Genomic DNA, 13,290 nt, shown 5'->3' on the forward strand with positions numbered 1-13,290 from the left:
TAGTGATCCCCTCAAACACACACTGGAACTTCTGCTTCAGTGCAGATTTAAGGTTACGCTGACAAACTGCAGCATGAAGTTCTGAATAACAGTAATAAAAATACAATCAGTTTGACAATCAATAATCAGTTTGTGTTTTACTAAAATTTCTGTCCCCCTAAATGACTGAACATATCTTGGATTGTCTCTAGAAACATTAGTTCTCATTCAGAATCTCAACAATTTATTAAGTGCACATGCAGAATAATTCAACAGATGTTAGTCTTTAGCAACAATACTAAACATTTTATTCATCCACCAGCTTAAATCTTTACATAAATCCTCTTACTGTTCTGCAGACGGTGAGCCAGCTCCTCCTGCTTCATTCTCCTCAGGAAGCCCAGTGTGATCTTCACAAATGCCTCTCTGCTTCTGCTCTGTTCATCATCCTCCCTCTGACTCTCTAAGCATTCTGGGTAATCTGGACTCAGAGCCTTCTGGATCTTCTTCAGCTCGTTCTTCACAAAAGTGATGATGTTGTCCTCCAGCAGCTGGAACAGAATACTTTATGAATGAGCCAATCAGACTGAAATCATGGAGCCAAACATCAGACCCATGTTGGACACACTGACAATTCACTGGTCTACAAAGAGCATGGAGATGACTGTGAACAGAACAGATGTAACAGTAGTTGTTGTACATGGACAGACCATAAATATGGAGTCCAGGTGTGTTTGATGCTGCTGGGCAGACTGACCACTGGGAACCTCTGAGCTCTGCTGGTCCACTCTGTGGAGGAACCATGAAGAATTTTAATGAAAAGGTCAAGATCCTCTCAGAGAGATTTTAAGAAGCACAGTAACTCCCATATGACTCCCTGTTGTTACAGGTTCTTCCAAAAACAAACAAACCAAATAAAACATTGTGGAATTAATAAGGCCAGTTTTGTTATTTGAAATGAGCAGGCTAAAAACTAGACAGTCTTCTTTGCTGTTCAGATTATTGCATTTGTATTTCACACAGTGGAACAAACGTCCTTTCAGTGTTAGGTTAGATCAACTCAGTCAGTTCAATGTTTCATAAACATTTTAAAATCTGCCTCTGCACACTTTGTTATAACATCTTGTTCATGTATTTTAATCTTTTCTTCTGTATTATTGTCCTTTGTTTTGTTTTGTTGTTTTTCCTCTCCAATTTATTTATTTTTTTTAAACTTATTTTTCTATTTTCTTGGAAATTTGTAAAAGTTAAAACCATTTAATATCATAATTGTACTGCAATCAATTCATTTCAATTTCTGATGATTTAAAGCAGAAAAAATGGAAAATCTTAATTTGTATTTGATGTAGCTGAGTCTGAGTTAATTCATATATGAGCAGGTCATATATGAGCAGATCAAGATCTGGCAGGAAAAGTCAGTACTTCAGTAGTCCAGCCTGGAAATAATAAATGCATGAACTAGTTTTTCAGCGTCACTCTGAGACAGGATATTTCTAATTTGAAGGACATATCCTGGTCAAAAATGACTCCAAGGTTCCTCACAGTGTTACTGGAGGCCAAGGTAATGCCATCCAGAGTAAGAATCTGGTTAGATACCATATTTCTAAGATTTTCAGGGCCGAGTACAATAACCTCAGTTTTATCTGAATTAAGAAGCAGAAAGTTAGCGGCCATCCAGGTCTTTATGTCTTTAAGACATTCCTGCAGTTTAACTAATTGGTGTGTGTTATCTGGCTTCATGGACAGATAGAGCTGGGTGTCATCTGCATAGCAGTGAAAATGTATGCTATGTCTTCTAATGATACTGCCTAAGGGAAGCATGTATAATGTAAACAGAATTGGTCCTAGCACTGAACCCTGTGGAACTCCATAATTAACCTCAGTGTGTGAAGAGGACTCTCCATTTACATGCACAAACTGGAGTCTATTAGATAGATATGATACAAACCACTGCAGGCAGTACCTGTAATACCTACAGCATGTTCTAATCGCTCTAATAGGATATTATGGTCGACAGTATCGAACGCTGCACTGAGGTCTAGCAGGACAAGCACAGAGATGAGTCCACTGTCAGAGGCCATAAGAAGATCATTTGTAACCTTCACTAAAGCTGTTTCTGTGCTGTGATGAGCTCTGAAACCTGACTGAAACTCTTCAAACAAGCAATTCCTCTGCAGATGACAGCAGTTTGCAGGTATTTCATCCTGCACCAACAGTTTGAGTTTGTATTTTTTTACCAAGCTTTTACAAGACTGTAAACTAAGGTCCGAGTGAGCCGACATGACTGGAAATATTCAACAACAACAACAACAACAATGTTGCTTTTTCTTGCTGGTTTACTTTCACTGCTGATAGGTTCAGTCAGAGACTTTATACGAGAAGCTAGAAGGAAGCTTGGTCAGTGTAACACTGGTGAGCTTTTATTATATTCACGCTGACATATTAAATATTATTGACTCCAGCTGTGTCCATAAGACCAGTGAAAATATATTCAATCAATAACACCACCACACTTTCAATGTTGTTAGTGGTTTTATCTTGTTTTCATCCATTATTTTAGAAGTTAATACCGACAGCTCAGTAAATTTATATTCTTACATGTTTTTATTTGATTTTACAAAGTTAGAAAAGCTTTTTTAGGTTGAGCTTGATGTTCCTTTCAAATAAAATAATAATTCTCAATGTTACATTTATAAGCTGTATTCCTCACAGAGAAGAATACAGCTTATTAATGTAACACTGGTACTGTACTCAGTATCAGCAGATACACACAGCCAAGGCATCGTTGGTACTGGATCAGCAGCAGAAACAAAGCTGGACAACATTGTTCTCAATTATAAATAAAAGGTATGTTTTTAAACCGCTGACTACAATGAATACAGACTGATGTTCCTCTAAGAAATGTTGGTTATGTTCACATATACTGATGGTATCAGTGTGAAAAGATACTTCTGTGCCCATTAAATATGAAGTTGCTCAAAATATGTCATTAGCAGTACAGCAGGATGGGACTATTAAGGACAACAAAGTGTCCTTCATTTTTTAAACTGTTTTCATTTCATGAATTTTCATCTTAAAATTTTGAGTTTTCTATTTTAAGTTAAAGATTTTGAATTATGTGTTCTCCCACAGAAAAGAACCTACAGAGATTGTCCTCACAGTCAGGAAACAGCCGAATTGGAGACGTGTTTTCTCCTCTGAAGAGGATCCAGACCTTCCTCAGAAATATCAGGGGACAGGATCATCTTAAAGCTCTGACTGCTCTCCATGGACAAGACAATGACTAACAGGAAGCTCATTGTGACTTTTGCTGTCAGGAAGGAGAGACAAGCAAAGTTCCTGTGCAGACTTCTCATCACAGAGAGCAGGATGAAGGTTACACTTCTTTGATCCTTCCTCTTTTAATGTTATGTAATAATTTACGAATGTATGTTAACTGATAGCAGACATCATCGTTGCCCTCAGACTGACCCCTGTGGTCAACGATGATGTCATCATCATTCAGCTTTATACTCATCCTTCTTCATGAACTGCTGTCTGTTAGATTTACACATTATTTATTTCATATTTAATATTTATAATTGTGTCAAAAACTGTTTTAAACAAAGAATTTCTTATTGTTCCTGAAATTTCTTCTCCCATCTGTGTCCAAATCCACACTGACTGTCATACTTTCTATTTTTGATCCACGATAAGTGGATGGATGGATAGAGTGCTGGAGCCTATCCCAGCTGTCAGAGGGTGAGAGGCAGGGTACACCCTGGACAGGTCGCCAGTCTGTCGCAGGGCCAACACACAGGGACAGAGAACCATTCGCACTCACATTCACACCTATGGGCAATTTGAATTAATCAATCCCCACAAACTGCATGTCTTTGGATGGTGGGAGGAAGCCAGAGGGAACCCACGCAAACAGTTTCACAGTAAAAACCTTTTTTTCTTTTCTTTTTTTTTTCACAAGAATTTAATAATCCATTTGACATCCAGACGTACTTTGTATTTTTTACTACATTGTTTAACTGGAACATTTGTTATTAACAAATGTCTCAACAAATTTAGTATTTAATGACATTTTCTTCTTCTTCTTCTTCTTCTTTTTAAACTGGCTCCCAGTGCTGTTTCAGTAAATCAATTTTCAACCCACTGAGATATGGATGTGCTAGAACTCAGTCATATCTTTATCCAGGAGAATGTTTTGCATTTTGTTTGTTTGCTTTTTAACTGCTGAGAGTTGGTCAGTGATGTAATTCATTGGTGACAATCTCACTCATTGTTCTGTAGAATATTGGTCAATATATTATCATCACTGTTACACTATGAGAAATAATGGTTTGGTGATTTTAAGATCTTTGATGGCTCCAGAGATGCAGTTTAGAGACCAGAAACAGCACAAATTCTATTCAAAGCAAAAAATAAAGAACGGCCAGGTAATATTCAGAGTATTTTTTTTTTTTTGAAAGAAGGAACTTATAATTTAAAGGGTTTTTGTCATTTCAAAACAGGGAAGGTACGCACTACAAGAAGAAGCTTTTGTGTTTCTGTGCATGGAGTGAAACTGTGGAATTGTCTGAATGTAGAATTAAAAAGCAATGTTCAAACATAAAACAGTTCAAAAAGAGTTATAAAAATATGATCTTCTCAAAATAAGGGAGAGGGAAAATGTTGAAATTAAGTGAATGTCTCTATTTAAAGAAATTCATGATGTGATATTATAGTATATCAGAAATCTGTTCACTATTTTTATCACAGATTATATCAGTAAGGAAGCTGACTAAATATTAACTGATAACTTATGACAAAGGGGTGGGATTAAATAAGTGTGTGTACTTCTTCCCACTCTCTTTCAACATGTAAATGAATCAAAACGGTAGTAACATTGAAATGTATTGACTTTTGTATAGTATTTTTTTCTCTCTTATTTTCTTTACTAATGTACCTGTATATTGTTTACATGTTTGAAATAAATAAACAAACAAACATAAAGCAGTTCATTTAAATCAGACATCAAACTGACATCAGAGAGTTCATGTTACTAACAGCTCACCTCTCTGCAGCAGACAGAGGCTGGACTTTAAAATCAATGACTGCCTTCTTAGACACATCACTCTTTAAGGACACACAGCTGGGTTCAGGTTCAGATTTAGGTTTAGGTTTTCTTCTTCTACGTTTTCTCCTGTGAATAATGATGGAGCAGTGATGTGAGTGCTGAGCTGTGACATGGAGAAGAGTCATGGACAGTTAGAGATGGTCACCTCTGAGCTTTGGTCTGGCTCTCATGTTCCCCACACAGAGTGCTTTTAGAGGGAGGGGCTCCCTCCTCTCTGTCCTCACACTGATCCATGCTGCTCAGCTCACACACACTTTCTACCTGCAGAGGAAACACAAATCATTCATGTGAACATCAACTGAAATCCTCCTTTCATCATGTGTGCTGTCCAAATATCAGCTGCTTCTTTCCTGCTTCATCTCAGTGTCAGCTGGATGCAGTCAGACAGCAGTGTGAGGCAGAGGAAGCTGCCATCAGCTGCTCTGCTATCAGTCCACTAGCTGGAGCCATGAAGCACACACGATGCATTCACTGACACACACTGATTATTCCTGCTGAGTGTGCAGAGACAGACACTGATTTACTGTTAATAAGGAAAATAACAAGTAATATTTTGTCTCTGTTCAGGAATAATGTGGACAGCAAACAAAAGGAAGGTGGAGGCAAATTTTAACAATAAGATGAGTTTGATATAATTTCACCTGGTGGTTTCTATGTAGCTTTAATTTAAACTGGACGAAAACTTTAGGAGTTACAGCTCTATTTTGACTACCACATCTCCTTCCCCCAAAAATTAGTTAAGACACCAAGATTTTTTTCATTTTTTTTTTACTCATTTCACATTTAGAAATGAGTATATCAGATGGAGAACTGAATCACTGTTAAATATATATATGTAAACATGAAACAATCTTTTAAAAACCTCCACTACATCATAAATCATCTTTCAGTAGATGGTTTTAAAGTATCTGAGTAAAAAGGAGTACTATGATGGTTGAAAGAAACTCTCATGCTGTCATGTTTAACTAGAATTTACATCCAAAATACTATTGTTCTACAACAGGGGTTGGAAACCCTAGGCACGCATGCCACAGTTGGCACGCGAAGGGTTAACTGATGGCACGGCCATAGCTGGACTGGCCATCATTTGCTCGGTGGCCCGATGATTTTTGTTATTTTTTTTATTTATTTATTTTTTATTTTGTAACAGTATAAACAATGAAAGGTGGTGGATTGGCCAGATGCTGGTGGCATCGCAGAGCTTCCACAGATTCAGTAAAATTAACAAGTGGTGGAGGCCAGCAGGTGGATGAGGGAGATCGGAGGCAGGAGGAGCAGAGACCCGAGGCGGTGAACTGAACTTCAGGTAAGAAGTTATAACCTGCAGTCTATCTGGGTCAGATATGAACCAAGTTTAGGTGGAGTTTATTTTCGTTGTGCTGACTTTTTGCAACAATAACTCGTACTGCGTACTAGCTAGCATGACAGAGTTCCTATACAGCTGGGTGGGTGCTTTGATGTTACTGATGTTTAACTTTATTTCATTCATAAGGTTAGTTAGTAGAGTTGCCAACCGTCCCGTAAAAAGACGGAATCCTCCCGCATTCAGAGAAATTATTACGCGTTTCGTGTTGAGCTGAGAGGGGACGCAGTTTGTCCCAGACTTCAGCTACAATGAAAAAGACACAAAGCTGGAGTTATTCTTTGTCTTTGCTGCACAGCTGCCTCTTCTACTCTCATTCTCTCCCCTCCCTCCCCTGTTGCTACCTTAACCTCCTAAGACCTGAATTCTTCCATGACATGCATTTTTAATTTCTCTTTGATATTTGGGCATATTGGGGCCCGATGAATGTAAAAACAAAGAATTACCAGATATTTTTTTTACCTTATTTTTGTTTTTATGAAAAATCAGAGCCACATATGAGGATATTCGTTTAAAGTTTTGATAGAACAGTAGCAGTATAATGTCCTCGTAAGTGGATATCAGGCCCTTGTAGAGCAAAATTGGGTATTTTGGTCTAAATAACCCAAAATGTGATGTCCACATATGTGGACGCCAGGTCCTAGGAGGTTAATCATGAAACTGATCAATGATCAGCTGATCGGCTTTTCTCTCTTGTTTGTTTATCGCCCACTTTGTGCCAGAAAGAGGAAACCAGCGGATGTCGCGCTAAACAACAGCAGCACGTTTAAGCTTGATCAGCTGTTGTTAGAATTTATTTAATATTAATTTCTAGTATCAGCTGATGTTTGCTGGAGCCACAGCTGTAAAGCTGCTGGTCATGATGTCGGTTTGGATATGTGGTGAGAGGGAAACATGAAGATGAAACCAGGAGATGTCCTTACTGGATCATCAGAGCTGTGATGGAGAAACAGGTTTACCTTTTAGGTGACATGAATGAGTTGAAGGGAAGTTATGAACTGTTTCTGAGAGACAAATAACACCAGGATCCTTTTCTAAGTAGCTGACAGCTGGTAACTGTGCAGGGGCGGGTCTAGCAAAGTGTTGCCAGGGGGGCAGGTAGGGCATTAACAGGGAAAGGGGGGCACAAAGAAATACTTTCTTATTTTCATTTAAAATGTCTGGCTGTTATTAAATAATTATCTGAAGCTTACAACCAAAGTTTTTATCATGATAAAATGTATAGAAATCATACATATACCAACAAGACTGTACATCACTGTCACAACAGCGTTTGTTTTCATTCAAAGGCTTTATGGCTTTAATACCTGGTGGGCCGGTCTCTAGTCAAAATGCCCGGGCTGTTTTTTTGTCCCAGTCCAGCCCTGGGCACGACACACAGTGAATTAATCTGAGAAGGTGCATCAAAAAATAAATGGCGCCAGCGGTGCACATCGCAAATCAGCTCGCATAGACACATTAGTTGTGCCTCTTCTTAATGACGGTATCTTAACTAACAACCCCAACTACCAGATTCAACTTGTAATTGGCTAAAAATAACTTAGCCTACTGGTGAGAGGGACGTTGTTAGCTTTCCACATTCCGACACTTCAAAAGCTTCAGGAGCTGTCCGCTCAGCACAGCATCAGCACCACGGAGATACACGGATACATCCGTAGACTCGAGACACAATGCATTTTTGGGACTTTCAGGCAACTATGGAACTGCTCAGCAACATAGGACCCATAGCTAATAAATAGTAATATGACAAAAAATAAACTGTGTGGCATGTATTGTGAGATTTGGATTTTGACGCATTTTTATGTGACAGAGACACAGGTCTCCGAGTGTCCAGCATTCAGAGGCTACCTGAGGACTCATGTGAGAGAAAATCTGCTCACACAGACATGTAGAGCCAAACACTGTCAATAAGGCCTCTGCAATGTTCTGAAGACAGTTAAACCTGTCAGGTAGTGACGTCCAGCAGGTGAACATGCAGCTCCATGAACACGCACAGCTGTGGATTCCAGCTGCTTCGATGTTGCATTAACTGGCATTAACTCAGCCAGTTAATGTGAGACAAATCCAGCTGCTCATTAAAGATTTCTGGTTTGATCAGAAAATAAAACATTGGTCCAAACACTCCTGAGTGGGAGACCAGAGATCACATTAACATGTGTGTCTCTGTATTAACAAACATGCCATATTGGCCCAGTTTATTTTTCTTATCATTGTTGTGAGGAGACCATAAATAGCATTTGTATTTTCTGTTGTACAGTTCATTTGCTGTTATGGATAAAAAGTCTTTTTTTGTTTCAAAATAGCTGATAAGTATTCGCTGATTGCTGCAAACATCTGCAAACAAATATAATTCTATATAGTGTGTAACTGTTAATATAGAGCTTTATTAAATTTATTGCTAATGCAATCATATGGCACACTGACCTCTGAGGAAATTTTAGATGGCACTCGCCATCAGAAAGGTTGCTGACCCCTGTTCTACAAGAACTATTTTTACTTTGACTCTAACAAAGCTTTTGTTTTTAAATAACTTATTTCATTGATATAATAGTATTTTAACGGCTTCCTTAAATATACAATATTTTCTCAAAGTTGCACACACAAGACCTTGAAGTTGGGCCTTATCAAACAATCAGACTCCCCATCATGAAAAAGGCTCCGACTGGAAGGCTCAGGCTGCAGCTGAAGATGTTACTGAGATTTTATCACAGAGAGACAGCACTACAATCTTAAACTGAAATCTGTGGGAGATTTCCCTGAAAGTAAAGATGGCTGTAAAAGAAGAACTCCCAGAAAACTTTAAAACTTACTGTGTGGCAGCCAGCAGATTGTTGAAGTATTTTAAATCAGTGTTTTTCCATACAATCAGTTTTTAGTACCATTAAAATTAATGTAAATTTAGGTCATGCTTCAGAAAGCTGCCCAAATAAGCACTCAGAGGGGTTTTAAGATGGCTGCCAAGCTGCTGGACTTCCTTCTAAAAGGACTTTGGTTTGAGCTAGTGAGGTTCAAACTGTTGGCAGCTTTTTCATGAGCACGTCGCATCAATGACAACTTTCCACTGGTGTTATTCCCACTATTACGGCACACTGTCAGAATGCAGTGAGAGGGTTATTTAAGGGAACAGGAAGTTACATCATATGTCTCATATGTCACATTAATTATTATCAGCATCAATGACACAATCTATTGAGCTCAATACGGCTCCGTTTTTATGTCTCTGTGCAGTTTTGGAGACAAATCTTGAACTGTGACTTCATGTGTGAGCTGTCAGTATCAGCAGTCTGACTCTGTGTGTTTAAACAGTTTGAATGCTGTGATTTCAAAGTTTCCCGATAAAATGAAAAACTGAAATGATAAAGGAAAAGTGCCAGATGAAGAAATGTTGCTGGACAGATGACACTGAGCTGGAAATTAAAACTGCAAGTGTAGTTGTTTAGCTGTGAGGGACTAACTACAGCGGGATTGCAGTGAATCCCTCAAAGTCTCCATAAATCCATCTACAGGATCATTGGAGACTGAAAGCAGCACTCAGAGGCAATCAGCAGGGGCGCTCACTGAGTCCTGTTACATACTTTCCATGAATTCTGGAGAATATTTAACAGACAAACATGAACTCTGATCCTTCATAAAACAACTTCAGAGTCTAACTGGAGTCCAGCGTCTGAAGCAGGTTCTCACATCAGGACTCCAGTTCTTCTAGTTTGACTGTGAGTCTGTTCAGAGTCCACATGAATACTGAATGTGAATAAACATCACAACACAGGCACACGTCCTCTGTTAAAGAGGATCAAACAGTGGCAGATTTGTGAGGAACATTTCATGATGTTGGTACTGACCTGAAGCACAGTCTGATGAAGACGCCCACACAGAGTGTTAGTCTTTATCCAACACCAGACGTCAGAGATTAAACCAGTCTTCGTGTGTTCTCCGCAGAAACACGCTAACCAACAAAGAGCAGCTGCTCTGTGATGAAGAGGAAACCTCAGAGACTGGAATGAATCAAAGTTGCACTTACTCAGCTTCTTACCATCAACTTCTTCAGTCTGCAGCTCTCTGCTGTCTGGACCAGGTCTGTGTAGAAACAGAGAAAATCCTCTGCTTCTTCTCCCTCAGTCTGAAGTGAGTCTGAAGTTGCAGCTCACAGGACAAAGATCAGCTACCACACTCTAATATAACACCCACACTGTATGTAGCATTTCGCTAATAATTGTCTAGAGTAGATGTGGGTGTCTCTGTAAGCTTAAACAGTTTAAAACAGCCATTAAACAGTAAATCATAAAAGAGTCTTAAGCTGCAGCTCTCAGGTCAAAGCTCAGCTGCTCCACCTTGATATCAGTTTATAGTTTTAATAAATCATTACCCTGAAACAAAAGTTAATCATTATCTTTTCCCTCTGAATGCATTTCACTTGGCCTTGACGTGTTCTGACTGAGCTGAATGTTTTAAGATGTTTCAAATGTTGCAAATAACAGAAGTTGTGAATTTGGAGTGTTTTGGTTATATCATTGATTTGGTTTTTGTTTTTTCCATGTAGATGAATGAAGACAGGGTGTGACTCCTATCCTATCTCCTTTTTATAACGTCCTCTCCTCGAAGGAAACATCACGGAGGTTGAGCAAAGATGGGCAGGAGAATTGATAAAAAGACTTTGTAAAACAGAAAAGTTTTGGACTGAGAATCCAAACAGTCTCACACTAGTCTCACCTTAACGATGTGATGCAGAATGTCCTCCATGTTGAAACTACAACATGTGCGTCTTCATTCAGCACATGTTGTAACCCTGCTGATCTCTGCAGCTCATTCAAAGGAGAGCAGCCTGGGAAACATCAGCTTTGAGTTAGAAAGACACCACACCAACAGGGGGCGCTGTTTCCCCCATTGCACTGACATTTGTGGCTGTAATAGCACAGAAAGCCTGTTCCACATGTATGCCTGAATACAAACAAACAGATGTTAGAAGGCTTTGATTTTTATTTGAGTGGACAATCAAACAATAGACAGCAGGGGTTTGGAAGAGAACTGAACATCTAATCTGATCATTGTTAGAGCAGCATTCAGGATCTCCACGTATTAACACACTGTTTCTGCTCCCGCTGATTCTGATTCTTCATCCGATGGAAGACAAAACACTGCTCAGTCGACCCTTTCACACTTTATTCTCTCGCAAAGTTACTTCTGGAAGGGAGATGCGTCCTGCATGGTGACACACCCCTAACAGTTTTTATTCCCAGCTCTCTCATTCTAGTCTAAACAACAGTGTCCCAGTAACTTTCCACTAGAAGATGCTCCCTGTTATCTACTTTCTCCCAGGCAAGCGAGAGTCTACAGCCTTCTAGCCCCCAAGGACACGTAGCCTGATGCCTTTATTTTCAGGGCCGTGTCCACTTAATACTACAATATATGGTTACGTGGCATTTTAGTTCATATAAAGCAGAGAATTGAAGCACTTCAAATAATTTCATCTCAACAAGAGTCAGCTGTTTAAAGAAGAACAGATGATGAAAGGAGCAGACAGGGTTCAGGACGCACGCTGAAGTCATGTGCCCACCAGCTGCCGGGGTGTTCACCAACATCTTCAATCTGTCTCTGCAGCAGGCTGCTGTCCCAGCATGCCTCACATCAACTACCATCATTCCTGTGCCCAAAAGACAGTCAATAAAATGTCTGAATGACTGTCGCCCGGTCGCTCTGACACCAATGACCATGAAGTGTTTGAGAGACTCTTTCTTTCACACACCAACATCCCTGCTGACCTGGACAGCCTACAGTTTACTGCAGGAACAGATCAACAGAGGATGCAGTCTCAATCGCACTTCACACCAGCCTGACTCATCTGGAGCATCGCAATACATATGTTAGGATGCTATTTGTAGACTTCAGCTCGCCATTTAACACCATTGTGCCACACAAACTTGTAAACGAGCTGAATGACCTGGGACTAACCACCACACTCTGCTCATGGATCTTGGATTTCCTCACAAACAGGCCACAGAAGGTCAGGGTGGGCAGCCTTACATCATCTGCTATCACCATGAACACAGGAGTACCGCAGGGCTGCTCCTGTTTTACTTTGAAGGTTCTTGTTCCTGTCTGATGTCAGTGTTCCGGCTTTGCTCTCCCTGTCTCGTTAGGTCTTATTTCTCCCAGCTGTGTCCCCCTTCTGTCTCTAATTCCTTGATGACTCCCTCAGTGTATTTAAGCCCAGTGTGTCTTTGTGTCAGCGTCGCGTCGTTAACGTCTGTTCACCCTCACTTGCTGTGTGTTCATGATTTCCAGTCCTCCTGCATCTCAGTTTAGAGTTTTGTTTGCTTTTGTGAGTTTTATTTTATCTTGATGTTTTGTTCCAGCAATAAAGCTGCATTTTCAGTTGAAACCTCGTTTCCTAAGAATCCTGCATTTTGGGTCCACCACTCCTGCCTGCCTGCCACTAGTGATGGTGAGATGAAGCCTCTTGATGAACTGAAGCTTCCCATCCAACTGGTCGACTCATGTTCCTTGCCCATTTTATTTCGAATCTGGCGCGAACCGGTGAACCAGTCCCTGAATCAGTCACGTGGTACGGACTGCCCGCGAGGCCTCGAACGTCACTGCATACGTAATCAAAGCAAGCCTCGATACGCGCTTCAGAAAAACGCCCCCGCGATTACCCGACGCACGATTCGAAGCTTCGACACACAGGACACATCACTATGCACACATTCCCATGAATGAGGTCATTTGCCAAAATGTTTAGATGGGAGGATTCTTTTAAAATTTTTTTTTTTTTTTTTTTTCATTTACTGCATTTTTTGGGTTTGCAGTCGTGTGTGAATAGAGTGAAAAGAGCTGGACTGAGAAC

The 13,290-nt window shown here is 39.9% G+C and overlaps 1 protein-coding gene across 1 annotated transcript in view; it reads right to left on the reverse strand.

Moving 5' to 3' along the window:
- The window catches only part of LOC121813436 (NACHT, LRR and PYD domains-containing protein 12-like), a gene marked incomplete at its 5' end in the record, with an annotated part of 13,119 nt that extends 7,967 nt beyond the window's left edge, over positions 1-5,152 (reverse strand). Inside the window, 3 exons of the mRNA XM_042217209.1 lie at positions 329-530; positions 690-768; positions 5,024-5,152. Coding sequence (XP_042073143.1) covers positions 329-530; positions 690-768; positions 5,024-5,152 — 410 coding nt within the window. The remainder of the gene's footprint in view (positions 1-328; positions 531-689; positions 769-5,023) is intronic.
- Between the last annotated feature and the right edge of the window lie 8,138 nt (positions 5,153-13,290).

This window comes from Haplochromis burtoni, unplaced genomic scaffold (genome assembly GCF_018398535.1).
Source record: "Haplochromis burtoni strain Fernald_Lab_line unplaced genomic scaffold, NCSU_Asbu1 Contig_1686, whole genome shotgun sequence".
Taxonomy (NCBI): Eukaryota; Metazoa; Chordata; class Actinopteri; order Cichliformes; family Cichlidae; genus Haplochromis; species Haplochromis burtoni.